Here is a 13,909-nt window from a genome sequence, read left to right as displayed (position 1 = left end):
GGAAAAATATCAATTTATTAATGACATAGTGCTACAGCAAAAAAGAGAACTAAGTCAAAAGGAGAGAAGGGTTGATTTCTTACATTTTGGAAAATAGGTAATTTAACCTTCATCAGAAGTGAATTTTTTTTTCCTGGGCAAAACACTGAAGAGTTTAAAGCTTTTAAAAAAGGTTTTCAGCAAGTACGTATGTGTACACACACACACGCAGACACACACACACACACACACACACACACACACACACCTCTATGAAGACAAATATCGAGGTTAAAATTAAATTCCTGAGTTGTTAAACTCATATATCTTTTTGAAACTTTGAAGATGAAATATGGGAAAAAAATTTAATTTTCTTTATTTTAGAAACTCATTATCAAAGTAAAAATGTCACAGTATTAAGCTCAAAGTTTTAAAGACATTAAATTTAAAGAGGAATCTTACAGAAATTTGTGACATGATGGTGTCACTGTTCTAATATTATTTTCTGTAGCTCATAGTTTACTATCAGCCTGATACAATGAATAGAGTGGTGGTTTTGGAGTCAGAAAGACCTGGGTTCTCATATTGCCTCTGGTCACTACAGGCTATTTAAGACTAGTAACCTTCCAGTGCTCCCAACCAACTTTCTAACACACGTTGCTGATCTGCACTGGTGGACTTTCCAAACTGGGAATTTACTATACTAATGAAATTGCAGGTCCACCCCTCCCTCCACCAAGCTGAAATTATTTTGAAGAGCTGGATTAATGTAGGTGAACAAGTTTTATTTAAAATATAATAATAACCTAAGGATGTATATAGTACAAAGGTAATTTTCATTAGAATTTGTGGGAAAGTGCCAGAATTTGTACAATAACAACAAAAAACAGTCAAGTCCACGTACGCCAGTTGTCACACAATTTCTACCAAACATAGCCGGCCTTTAAAGCCTTAAACACCTAGAATTTCAACAGAGGAAAATTCTGCTACATAAGAAATAGGCTTGGGAGGATTCTGATGAGAAGCAGCTCTTCTGGCATGAGAAGTCAGGGATGTTTTCCCTTGAAAAGTGAGGTAAAGATTTCAGAGGTTCTCAAAAAGATAATAAAATTCATATCTACATAATATTTTAAGTATTACTCGCAAGCTCTAGGTAGGATTTAAAATGACAAATTACAGCAAAGTTTCCAATGTAGGAATTTGAATTCTCAAAAAAGAGCAGTTAATTGATAAAAGATCTTCCCTTTGTGATTTTAAGCCAGTGATCAAAATTATTTCATATTTACAAACAGAAGAAGGTTGTGTTTACATGTAGCATTCAATATTTGTCAAAATATATTCTGGAAGACTGGTCTGTGTTGTTTTCTGAGAAGTAGATAATTATTAATATTCTCTAGAACTGAGTGGTAACAAGGTAGTAACTACCTGTAAAAATACAACTGCAGATATAAAAGGGGATAAAATACTTCCTTCATTCCTAGTTTCTATTGAATGTAAAAAACATACAGTCAAATTAAATCAACTGGCATTTATTAAACCACAACCGGATGCCAGACACTGGGCTAATAAGCTCTAAGGATATTAGGAAAGAAAACAGAGACAAAACCCCAACTCAGTCCCTGCTCTCCAGGAGTTCACAGAATAATGGGAGAGACAGCACACAAACAGTTCTGTAAACACAAAATTAATAAACAGACTCCAGGGCTTACTTAGTACAGTGGTCTACAATTTTTAAAATTGTTGGAAGAGAGGAATTCAATTCCATTTTATTTCATTTGGTACTAACATTACTTGACCTATATAAAACCAACCTTGAAAGTGCCGTAACCAGGTGTCGAATGTAGTGAAATATTCTTGTTGAGTGTGAGTTGGTAGTGTTACTGCCATCAACATTTTACTTTTCTTTTTGAAGTTACTTTGAAATTCCCCAAGCTTTACTCTTATGAAAGTTATTTAACATAAAATCTACAAGTTTGCTTTTATATTAATCAGTAAACATTTCCCTTTTCGATGACAGGAATTATTAAAATGTTGCCCTCAGGTCTTAACCTGTGAATCTATAAAATAATTAAAATAGTTTGCAGTTTATCTCTTGTGTATAATCCCTGACATACAGCTTAGTTCTTTCCTAAAATCTTCATTTATTAGTTTTCCATTTATCAATTCCTAGCATGTCCCAAAATACTATCATATGCAACATTTATTTTTTTAATAGCTACTTGTTCCAGAGTGGCAATCCAGAACATCCAGGAGATATACTGATAAATACAACTGTGGAAGTTTTGCCTTTTAAGGTATGACTTGATTTTTTTTTCACTCAGCCTTTCTTAAGAACCAAGTACAATAGCAGAGATTTGATTCATAGGAGACTGTTGGCAGAAGATAAAACAAGCTGTTTCTTTTGATTGAAAATCTCAGTAGTGATAATTGTTGACCTTATAAAATATAGAGTAAGTCTATTTTCCTCATTTATGAAAGAGAAGGGGCCTAAGTTTTGCTCAAAAGAAAGGAGCCTGGAACTTCTTATAAAATTAAAATGGATCTTCCTTTTTGTTTTAGTTTAATTCACCTGTTGCAGCTAGACCAATTGCATTGTAATTTTAATGATTGTTACACATGATAAAGTGACCTGTGTCCTCACCCTTTCTCCCTCCTACTGTACTCATCAGAGAGGGCTCTATTAGGGAGGCACTGTCAGCAGAAGCCTTCTTCACCTCAGGCACTTGGATGATGGGGAAAAGGCAACACAAGTCTTGACTTTTCCTCCTGCAGTTGAACTAAGGAGGCTTCCACCTGAGACATTCAAAATAGAAGCAGCTTTAGAACCTTGGACGACTTCTCTTTTCTCCCACCTTTTCATGCCAGCTGATCCTCTTCATAAACCCCTGGCACATTGGGCCATTCTCCTGATTTTCTCATTTGGCTCTTCCAGACACTCACTCTTTGCCAGTCATTTATTACTCTCTCCTTTGAAGTTCATTTCATCGAACCTTTTTAGGTACTTTTGTGATCAGAGACCTTTCTCTTATGATTTGGGACTCCATCGTTCACCTTTGTGACCTTTCCAACACCCTGGCCTCCACCTCTACTTACAGCTTTCCGTCTTAGATTTACTACCACTCAAAACTGTTCTATCTCCAGTACTTGGAACTTTGAGGTCCACCTCTGAGATCACAGTCTCCTGCCCTTCCACTTGTCCTTTTTTCTAACTATTTAAAATTTTTCTTTCAGATTTATTGATTTATGTGTTTTTAGTTTTCATCTAACTCCTTTAAAGCCAGTTCTTTGACCTCACCATAATCTCTGGTTCTTAACTCTTGTTTTTCCAGTCCATAACACCCGTTTTGATTTTTTTCCCTCTCTCCACAGTCTGAAACCAATACTTGTTTAATTCTGTAAGATTTTGTCCTCCAACCTTCAATTGTTCATGCACTGCTAATTTTAGTTTTGGGTCACTCCCAACATCTACCTTAACAACTTCAACATCAGCAGAAAACTGCTGGGGAAAAGTCACAAAATGGAATTGGGACCATTCCAAATTCATGTTATCCAACCTCAGCTGGGCTTGTCCTCATGCATGGCATGCCTTGCTTTTCTTCTATCTCTGACCAAGTGCTCTGCTTCTCCTACTCCTGAGGTTTTTCAATGCCTCCTACTCTACTCATTTAGAATCAATACCAGTCATTCTAAGTTGCCTTTTATCTCTGCTTTTCAACCTCTTCACTTATATTTTCTTCCTTCATTCTGTGCTCAGATGATGATAGCCCTTCTTCTTGCCAAGGCTAATCCCTATATTTCTGTCCTCAGTACCATCCCTCACTCAGTATCTTTGTACCAACAGACATGTCAGGTTTCATCTCTTCTAAAAAATCAACAAAAACTTCTTGTCCCTATTATTCCCTCTATCACAGAGCCTACTACACTACTACTTCTTGCAGGCCTGAAACTGCTGTCAGAAGTCACCAGTGACCTCTTCATTGCTCTGGTAGCATTTTCCTTAGTCCTAGTCCTTCCTGATCATTGCAAAAATATACCTCATAGGTCACTTGTCCCTTATTAGTCTCTCCCTGTGGGCTGGTATTCCTTCATAGATGTATTTATGTCCCTTGCACATATCATACAGAGGGCCTTGACCCTTTTCCATTTATTAATTTATTATAAAAAGCATTATTATAATTTTAAAGTTTCTACATTCCAAATTAATTATACAAGACCTGAAGGGGTTTTTTTAAGGTTTGGGCTAATTTTTTAAAAAGTTACATAAAGATCAAATTCGTTTAATGAAGCCTTTTTAAAAAAATACGGGGGATCTTTATATACTTTTAGTATATGGTAATGAGTACTTTGCTGTTCTTTTGCATAAGTAATTATTTTCATAATGAATATTTCTGTTTTAGGGTGAAGAGTTGGAAACAAGCAAAGAAACCAAAGATAATCAATTAGAAGATGGTTATGTCAGAATAGGTAACATATACCATTAATTAGTAAAAACTCATTTTCTCATGCAAACTTCTTGAGTGCAAATACTGTCAAACTTTTGTATTGTTATTGCCAACAAGCATGTAGCAGGTGCCTAAAAATGTTTATTGATTATGTGGATTTATTCTTGAAATGTAAACTTACTTCCTTTGGGGCAATATTTTATTATACACTTAGAATAATCAGGATTCAGTCATTTAAAAAACCTATAAGGTTATGGTTATTTATGAATCTTATATTGGTTATTTTTATTGTTTTGGAATTTTGCTTTCTAGTAAAAATTTCAGATGTAAAATCAAAATTCTGGTAAATTAGCATTGTGTACTTGAGAAATTTAGAATTTTAAAGGTTAGAGGCAAATTATATATGTCTTAATTTTGTTGGCATGATAATAAGCCCATCTATTCAGTTAAATATTCAGTCCTATTTCATGTTTCAATTCATCAGTCTGTTCACTGGTGACACTTTTTATTTTGAAGGAAAATTTGAAGGTGGTGTGGCAGAAGGAATGGTGGATCCCAGTCTGAACCCCATTTCAGCCTTCCGTCTTTCAGTTATACAGAATTCTGCTGTTTGGGCTGTACTTAATGAGGTGAGATACTTCTTTAATTTAGTGAAATCAGTGGGGAGTGTTTGTATCTTTTCAAAAAGATTTCAAATTCCTTTTACCTTAAGACTTTGATATTGTACTTAAAGAATTTAGAATTTATTGCTTTTACAAATTAACTTAAAATTCTCTATTTCAGATTCATATTAAAAAGGTTCCAAATTGACCAAGTTCTCTTAGGAAGTCAAGCTCATTTCAGACAAAACGATCTCAAAGGGACTTTTCAGCTCTGAAATTGATTCCGTGTAAGATTGTTCTTTAAGAAAAACATGTTAGAAAAAATTCAAGACAATGAAGCATGTTTCTATTCTCTTTTGTATTTCACTTGAACACTACCTCTTGTGAAATCTACTGTAGATAAGATTGTATTAAGCCTTTTGGTCAGATCAATTCAGAGAATTAATCCATCCATATTATTCACATGAAGCCTAAGTCCTTTATTTGAACATCATTTGTACATTTTTCACATTGTGTTAGTATTGTCTTGTATTATTTTGGTATTTTCCTAATACATAAGAGGTGTACATATTCCTTCAATATAAGAAGAATGTTAAATACATTTTATGAAGGGGGTACTTTTGGATTTCATTTATTTTACTATTGCAAACCCCCTTTTATAGATTATCAGGGATATATATGTATAAATATAAATATACAGAAAACCATTAATTTAATTTATTGAAATTATTTGAGGAGTAAATATTTTGGTGCATAAACTTTGAATTACTTTTTAAAAACAGATTACACCTTGCTTTTTTAAGTTTTATGTATTTTTCTTTGAAAATGAAAACATTTCAAATGGTAATGTCTTTTCAAATGTACTGCCAGTATAAATAATTCCAGGTGGATTTCCTAAATGAAGTACTTTTGTATCCTAAAGGATCTGAAATAGTGTATTTTCCAAGGCATCATCATTCCTTAAATCCCCTTGCTTTGAAGATTAGTTTCTGTGTGGGCTGTAACACTGTACCGTGTACGGGGTAAGGCCATATACAAAGCAGTTTGTTAAATTTTAGCATACAAATATACATAAAAAATAAAATTAACAGGCTTAATGTTTCCCTGTTATGCATTGAAACAAGTTGTATTTTCTTTTTGATGTTTGTAATCAACTCAATATTCCTTTCATTAAATATTACCTAGATATATACATTCATGTTTTATAAGTTTGGAAAAATTTTTTTGTAACACTTGTATCAAATTTTTTTCTAGGAAATGTTACTGTATTTACAAATTTAAAGACAAATGATGTGACAGATTTTTAGTGAAAGGTACTGTTGCAAACAAATTGTATTTCTCCACTGATTTAATTTGCATTTTAAATTTGTAACCTGTGTCCAAGAAATATAATTGCATAATTGATTTACATGTAATTCCAAAAGTACTATTTAGTGTGGGTTTTTGTTTTTTAATCAACTTCAGAAATTATCTTTGTAAAACTTTTTCTTTTATTAAAGAAGCTGAAAGTCTAAGGATGATGCAAGATGCAAATATTTTGATTCATTTCATATTGGTTTTCTTGCTTCTAACTTCCTGCCAAAATTTTTTTCCTGATTTTATTTTTTAAAGATGCTAATGTCCAAGTTCAGTTTAAATTTTGCCTTAGGGTTTAGTTATTTCTGAGTCAGTTTAGCCAAAATTCCTAAAGTAGAGGATTTGAAAAGGAAGAAAAATTTTTTAGATGTTTGTGGCGTATGAGGCGTCTTCTTAATTGACTGTTACAGAGTTAATAGTATCATTCCAAGTGTCAAGATCCCCTCAAATACAGCCTCTACCAGCTGAGTTATTATTTAAATAAACTACTTTGTGACAAGATTGAGAAACTTAAAGAAGAGCATTGAGAAGCATGTATGGTTGCTATTGCACCTTGCCATTTTAAAATTCATTCCAGTCAGCCTTGGTAGTCTTCCCCATCCCCTTTCCTGGGATCCTTATTGGTTAAATAACAGCTTAGATCCCACCTCCTTCTCCTTGAAGCCTCTACCAATCAATTACTTATGTTTTCTGAACTCCCATTAGTTATACTGTGCCTCATAGTTGTACATTTAAATCAGAAGTTTTAAGTTCTTGCCATCATTTCAGACATGTTAAAATTTTTTGTCTTCTCTACTAGATTTTCAGCTCTTGGCGAGCGTCTGTTACATGCATTTTCTTTCATGAATCACTTTCTCTTCCTCTTTTTCTGCCTGTTTTTCTCCTCCCACCTCCTCTCTGTAAGAGGCAGCATGATGTAATCACTTAACCCCTCAAGCTCTAGGCAGTGAAAGTGCAGATCTGGAGTAAAGGGAGTTTGGGGTTCCATATACTAATGAAATCACAGGTTCTATTGCCAAATCCTTTCCCCTGATTTGTTCCTGTATACTCCAAGATGCCTAGCACACAAAGCACTAGGCGCAAAGGTGCTCAATAAATACTCGGTTGATTTGTTCATTGTTTCTCCTACTTCTAGTGCAGGTCCTTCACAAATTAAGGGCTCTCTCCAGCATGGCACAAAGATCCCTGTAAATTACAGTTTAGTTCTTCAGTGAGGTTAGGTTTTAAAGTGTAAAAGGCATTACTCTGTTCTAGTAAGAGGTAACTTGAAGGCAAGCTATCTGGATTTTGAAGAATAGGCGAACGTTTATCATGACTCAAACCTTTTGTTTATGTTGAGCAATGGTATAGTTTTATATTCAGAACAAGAACCTGGTGATGTATGCTTTCCCATTTGTCAGTCAGAAGACATTTAGATACAGAGTGTGCTAACAGGAACATTTTAGTTGCACTGATAACTCAAGGTCAAAGCATACGACCACATATATGTATATATAATTTGCATCTGAGATCTAGTGGTGAAAGCTATTAGAAAATTATATTAAATGTATTTTAAGTGAAAAAAGCTTCCCATACAGTGTTGTTTTGGGAAGAGTTAGATTTTTTTATAAAGTAACAAAACTGAAGACTGCCTTTTCTAAGAAAGATTGGTTACTCAGAAATAGTAGTTTTAAGAAAGACTATCATGAAAGTGAGACAGAAAAGCAAGTCATGTTGGATATTCAGAAACGCTTGTGTCTCTGGCACATATGACACATGTCAAGACCTAGAAATCATATCCCTAAAGCTTTATCCTGTACATTCTCTCCCATGAACATTATAGAGGCTTAATTGGGAGATCAATAACCAGAGATTGCTGGTGGAAAATTATTAGTACATCCTTATTAAATGTTGGAGCATAGTATGGTTACAAGACCCCAGAATTTGTGTTAGCAACAGATAAAAAAGTACACTCTTTCTTTCTGGAAAGGACAGTATATGATTAAGTTCTTAGAGGATACAGTAATCATTAACTAATTAAGACTACTCTTGAATTTGAACAATTATTGTCTAAACCCATTTTTGAATTTTAGACAACCATATTTGGAATAGTAAATTCACAAAAATTATTTTACGCTATGCAGTGTTCAGACTATATTGAAAGACTTGGAGGAAAGAACTAACATTTGGTTATTTTATATTTGTCTCTATACTTCCTGTACTTTGTATGTTGGAAACTGTTCACAATACCCATAAATCAATTACTTCATATGCCTAATGATATTCTTTTGTCATATCTGTTATTTTTGAGTGCATCTAATATTGCCATACCCTCTAGATTCATATAGTGAGAAATACAGAAATAAAGTAAATAAAAGAATAACTACTAATAATGTGGCCAAAAACACCATTCAAAAAGTTCACTCAATTTTCCTAAAAGCGTAAGTTTTTTAATTTGTTGCTTTTTAAAAAATGGTCTTGAAATGACTGGATTTGATAAATGCTGCAATAAGTCAATGTTTTCTGCTTTATTAATGCATGTGCCCATTTATGCTACAAGAAAATAATGCACTCATGCTCTTGAGAAGTAGGATTTTATTTGTCACATATATCAGTGATATTTTGGCCCATTTCAAAAGAAGGATGTCTATTGTATTAGATCACACTATGAGAAAGTTCTCTAGCTTCTTGTTTCAGGAAAGGTAAATAAAAACATTTCAACGTAAAGTATTTCCAAAGTATATGAACATTTTCTTGATGATTGTAAGCTCTGTAAAAGCAGAAAATGTTATATATTTTTTAATCTTTTGATTCCAGGCCCTAGTATAGTGCCTCTTTCATAAGTTATTTAAATGGGGAAATGATGTTTTTAAAAAGTTTGTGTAAACAATATGGATGCTTTCTGCAAAGAAATGTTTTTAATATCCTTGATTGTTAGCAAGGGTATTTGAGTATTACCACCTTCTAGTTATGCCCTTAAATTGGTAGCCAATGCTAGAATTGATGCTTTAGAGTTCAGTTGAGATTACATTTTATTTTCCCTTAAAACTCAGTATTTGCCAAGATTTGGTAAAAATACTTTTTGAGGAAATACTTTTTCTGAGCCTTAAAAATGGCCGATAGTTAACAGTACTGTAAGATGCACTGCCAGCAAATAACTTTCTGTTTGGGCATAGGGGAATATAAAATGAAATTTGTTTAGAACATAGTTTTTTTTTTTTTTAAGTAAAAAAAATTTTAACGTGGACCTTATTTCAGTTCTTCATTTGGAGAAATTTTTCCTTTTTTAAGAAGATAACATTTGGAGAGATCTTCCCTATGGAATCTTTACTTGACAGGTTCTACAAGAGGCTTTTCTTCCAAAATGTGATCCATGTTTCCCTTACATGTCCTCATTACTCAATTGTGCAGTATCTGCAGTAATCCTTTGAGTATCTGTTGGATTTTTATCGGTAGTTGATCTTTGTTTGAAATCTTGCTGCTATAAATTGAAAACCTGATAATGGGTGATGTCGATTGTGCCTTTCATCACTGTTCTTTCTGTGCCACAGCTGTCCATGTGTATTTGAAATAAAGAATTTTTTAAAAATTCAAGCAGAATTCAAGGTTCATTCTAATAAAACACTGTAATATGAAACATAGGTTACATAGCATTTTATGGTCACAAAATCACACACATCAATCTCATCTGATGGCCACAACAAACAGGAGAAGATATGCAAAAAGTATTCTATCCCAGAGATGAACCTAAGGTATAGAGGCAAGAGGATGAAACCAGTAGACTTTGGTTGTAGTCTTTATTTAGGACTCTTGGGGCACATCACAATTACTCCTCATTGATGAAATGGATCCTTCTCCATTTGTCGAACACTCTCAATGATTCACATCACAAAATACTGGTGGCATTATTTTAATGTAACACCCATTTTCAGTTATAAAAACAAATGTGGCGATCAATCAATACGTGCTACTATGCCATCTTTAGACTTTGGTGATGAGTAAATTTTTCAAAAAATCCTTGTTATATTTAATGTCAGTATAATTAATGGTTAACATTTGCGTTCATTCCTTTTAAGAAAGCTGAATTCACAAGAGGACAAATGTATACTCTTAAACTAATGTACATATGCATCTTCGGTAGTGGAATTAAAAATAAGTTAAAAACTTTTACAATAATTTACATTCTTTTTGTTTCAGATTACAGGTTATTTTGTGTTTTTGTTAATACAGTTTAATAGCTATACATGTAAATGTAAACACAGAATTTATATTCAAAAACAAACTGACACAGAGTTCCCAAAATCTAAACAGCTAAATTACAGATGTCCTTTTCATAGGAATAGTACATAAGGCCTGGTTGGGAGGGGAGTTCCAAGCTACAAACAAACACATTTTTCCTATAGGAATGACCATGTTTTAGTTTGGTCAGATGTTTCAAGTCACAGAACAGATCCACAACAACCTAGGTAAGTCCACAAAAATCTACCTACCAATTACTTACCATTGTTTCTATGGGGAAATTAATTTCTCACTGAATTCCCACAATGGAACTAGGGATTAAAAAAAAAAAAGATTCATACTGCACAATGGTCCTTTATTTTATCAAAAGCATTCCCTGCAGGGTTTCTTTACACCTCACAGGTATTTACCAAAATTATTTTTCTAATGGTCTTTTCCAGATTCCATCCACATCATAAAGGGAGACATACATATAATATACCTTACAAATCTGGATGTTCTTTGGGTGAATGGGGGGAGGGGGAAGGAGAGGGTGATAAAAATTCAGAACACTGCATTTATAATCACATCATTTCTAAAACAGTGACAATTATTTATCTCATTTAGTATCAAAGAATAAAACATGAAACCTTCCATAAGCAGAGATTCTTAATTTCCGAGTGCGTCCACAGTATCACATCCTTTGATTTTACTCAGCCCTATAAAGTACAGTGTAGGGGGAACAGGTGTTTCCTACTTGTTCCAGTTTCTCAGGTAACACCAATCCCAGGTTCACCCACTTTCCATCAAAGCCTTTCTGCCTTTACCATAGCCAAAACCCTATTTTCCAACTCTTTTCCTTTCCCAAGTTCCTTATCAAAGGGCACACAGATTCACACATTCTCCCCTACTTTGTTAATGAAACAAACACACAATTCTCCTGATGAATTTAAAGGATTCTCCTGCCAGTAGATATAAGAACACAGAGAAGGATTTTAAAATGGCTAGAAAAGTTATATACTTCTAAATCTTTTCAATCTACACAAATGTAAAGGGCAGCAGGTCTCCTTAGTTCTTAGTACCCTATTTGTTGACCCATCTTCTTGTCTTTATCACTCAAAACTACAAGCAAGGTTTTGTTGTACTCAACAGATTTCATATCCTATGGAAACTAGAGTCAAGCCTCAGGTAGAAGTAGCTGACACAGTTGTTTAAAAAACTGTTTTTGCTCCAACTGTGTAGGGATTAGAAACCAGGTTAGGTTTTAGATTAACAGTGTCCATCCAAACCTACTATGTCTTTGGACTTTTCAAGTACTAAATGAGATGGCAGATTTGCTATACAATTTATCCATTCCCCCACCCCAGCAGTGTCTCTGATCGTTCATGAATGAAGGTAGACTTCCCACAGGTTTTAGATATTCTGCACTGACTTTCTGCTTCTGACTGCTTTGACTGAAGCATATTCACTTAGCAAGTAAAGACAATTTTTGATGTACATGAAATTGTACTTTTTTACTTACTGTGCTGAAGTAATGGTTTGCACTTAAAGGTTTCCAAAGGGCTTTAAACATATCTCATGCTCATTATGCTCTACAAAGAAGACTTGATTATCCTCATTTTGCAGATGAGGAAACTGGGGTTAAGTGGCTTGCCCAAGGTTACAAAACTACCAAGGGTCTAAGGAAGGATGTGAATGCAGGTTTTCCTGACTCCCAAGACCAGCACTCATTCTGTACCTTGCTGCCCATATATGGTAATGAATTTATGTTCTCTATAATCTCTAGTTCTATCATCCCTGAAGTCTGTTTCCATTTCAATAGATTCCATATGTTTTCTGTCTATTCCCACTTCAGAAATCATACTCCATCTGAATTTCCAGGTCACTCAGTCCTGAACCAGATGACTTGATGATGGCCTCTATTGGTGGAAATTACGTTTTGCCCAAAAGCAGTCAGTATAATCTCTCCATATAATATGTCAAATAAAGACCTAGAGGGTTTCAGTAGGCTACTAAACAGATATGGAGCCCAAAATAGATAATGTAATCATGAAGTTCATAAATCAGATGCATAGTGTATAAAGTGAGGTAGATGTAGCTAAGATTCAGGCTTGACAGGTCTTTATGACCTTATATGAAAATGGTCATCTTGTCCTCCAATGTCTTTTCCAGGTTAAACACCATAAGTTCCTTCAATTCTCATACAGCACAGTTTCCACTCCTTCCAACATGCATCACAGCATATAAAAGTCCTTTCTAAAATATAGTATCGAGATCTAGTTACCATTCTCATCAAGTGGTTTGACAGTAAATTACAGATTCAGAACTAGAAGACACCAAGACCATAAATCCAATCCCTATTTTAATTATCAATCCCATCTACACCTCTCTTCCCCCAATTCCACACAACACATGTCTATTTAATACAAGGGGCTAAAACCCTATTAGTTGTTTTGGCTGCCAAAGAACAGTTTACTCCTACTGAGCTTGCAATTCATTAAAATCCCACATCTTTTTCACAGGAGTCACTGTGTTCATCCTAGAATTGATTTTTAAAAACTCAAATGTTGGATTTTTCAATATTCAAGTCAACCAAATAGTAACTAGCCATATGCAAGGCACAGTACTAAGTACTAGGGATATAAATAAAAACCAATTAGTCCATTCCCTCCAAGAGGTTAATCCTAACAATAGGAAATGAAGGGTCAAAAAAGAAGTCAGCCAAAAAACTCTCAGCAAGTCAGAGGTGAGAAAGAAGTAAGATATGGGGGTGCTGGGTATGGCCTCTGGAGGGGATATCTGAGCTGTGCCCTGACACGAGGAAGGAGGGACAACCTATACCAATATACATTGGTAGGAAATTATATGCTAAATTGGAGAACAGTGAGTATTTCCCCCCTTTGGTTGGTTCATATAAACACATGAAGGGCAAATAGTGTGGAACAGAACTGGAAAGCTAGATGGAAGCAAAATTCTGACAGTCTTTAAACTCCAGGCCAAGGAATTTGCATTTTATTTTGGAGATAATAGAATACCACTAAAAGTTTTTGAGCAGGGAAATGATAAGGTCAGTTCTATGCCTTAGAAACTTTTGCAGCTTGAGAGGAGGATAAATTAGAATGGTGGCGGGAAGACCAATGAAGACGTTGTTAACAATAGTCCAAACAAGAGGTAGGAGAGAATATGAACTTGGGTAAAAGCTGCTTTGTAGAAAAAAAAAAGTAATGTTTTTGGAATCCAATTCTGTCTTCCAGCACATTGGCTGTCTCCCCTAGCTTTGTGCTGTTTGTGTATTTGATGTGTATGCCATCAAACGTTCTTTCCCTCCTTAAA

At 34.4% G+C, this 13,909-nt stretch overlaps 1 protein-coding gene across 2 annotated transcripts in view; it reads left to right on the top strand.

Annotated features, from left to right (window-relative positions):
* The window catches only part of MGAT4A (alpha-1,3-mannosyl-glycoprotein 4-beta-N-acetylglucosaminyltransferase A), a 151,948-nt gene extending 145,400 nt beyond the window's left edge, over window positions 1-6,548 (top strand). For both annotated transcript variants that reach the window (XM_072614605.1, XM_072614606.1), the window contains 4 exons: window positions 2,195-2,273; window positions 4,377-4,443; window positions 4,938-5,050; window positions 5,205-6,548. In XM_072614605.1, coding sequence (XP_072470706.1) covers window positions 2,195-2,273; window positions 4,377-4,443; window positions 4,938-5,050; window positions 5,205-5,231 — 286 coding nt within the window. In that variant the 3' untranslated portion in view covers window positions 5,232-6,548. The remainder of the gene's footprint in view (window positions 1-2,194; window positions 2,274-4,376; window positions 4,444-4,937; window positions 5,051-5,204) is intronic.
* Window positions 6,549-13,909: the final 7,361 nt, after the last annotated feature.

Source organism: Notamacropus eugenii, chromosome 5, assembly GCF_028372415.1.
Source record: "Notamacropus eugenii isolate mMacEug1 chromosome 5, mMacEug1.pri_v2, whole genome shotgun sequence".
Taxonomy (NCBI): domain Eukaryota; kingdom Metazoa; phylum Chordata; class Mammalia; order Diprotodontia; family Macropodidae; genus Notamacropus; species Notamacropus eugenii.
The sequence above is the reverse complement of the archived record's forward strand: the minus strand, read 5'-3'. Positions and strand labels throughout refer to the sequence as shown.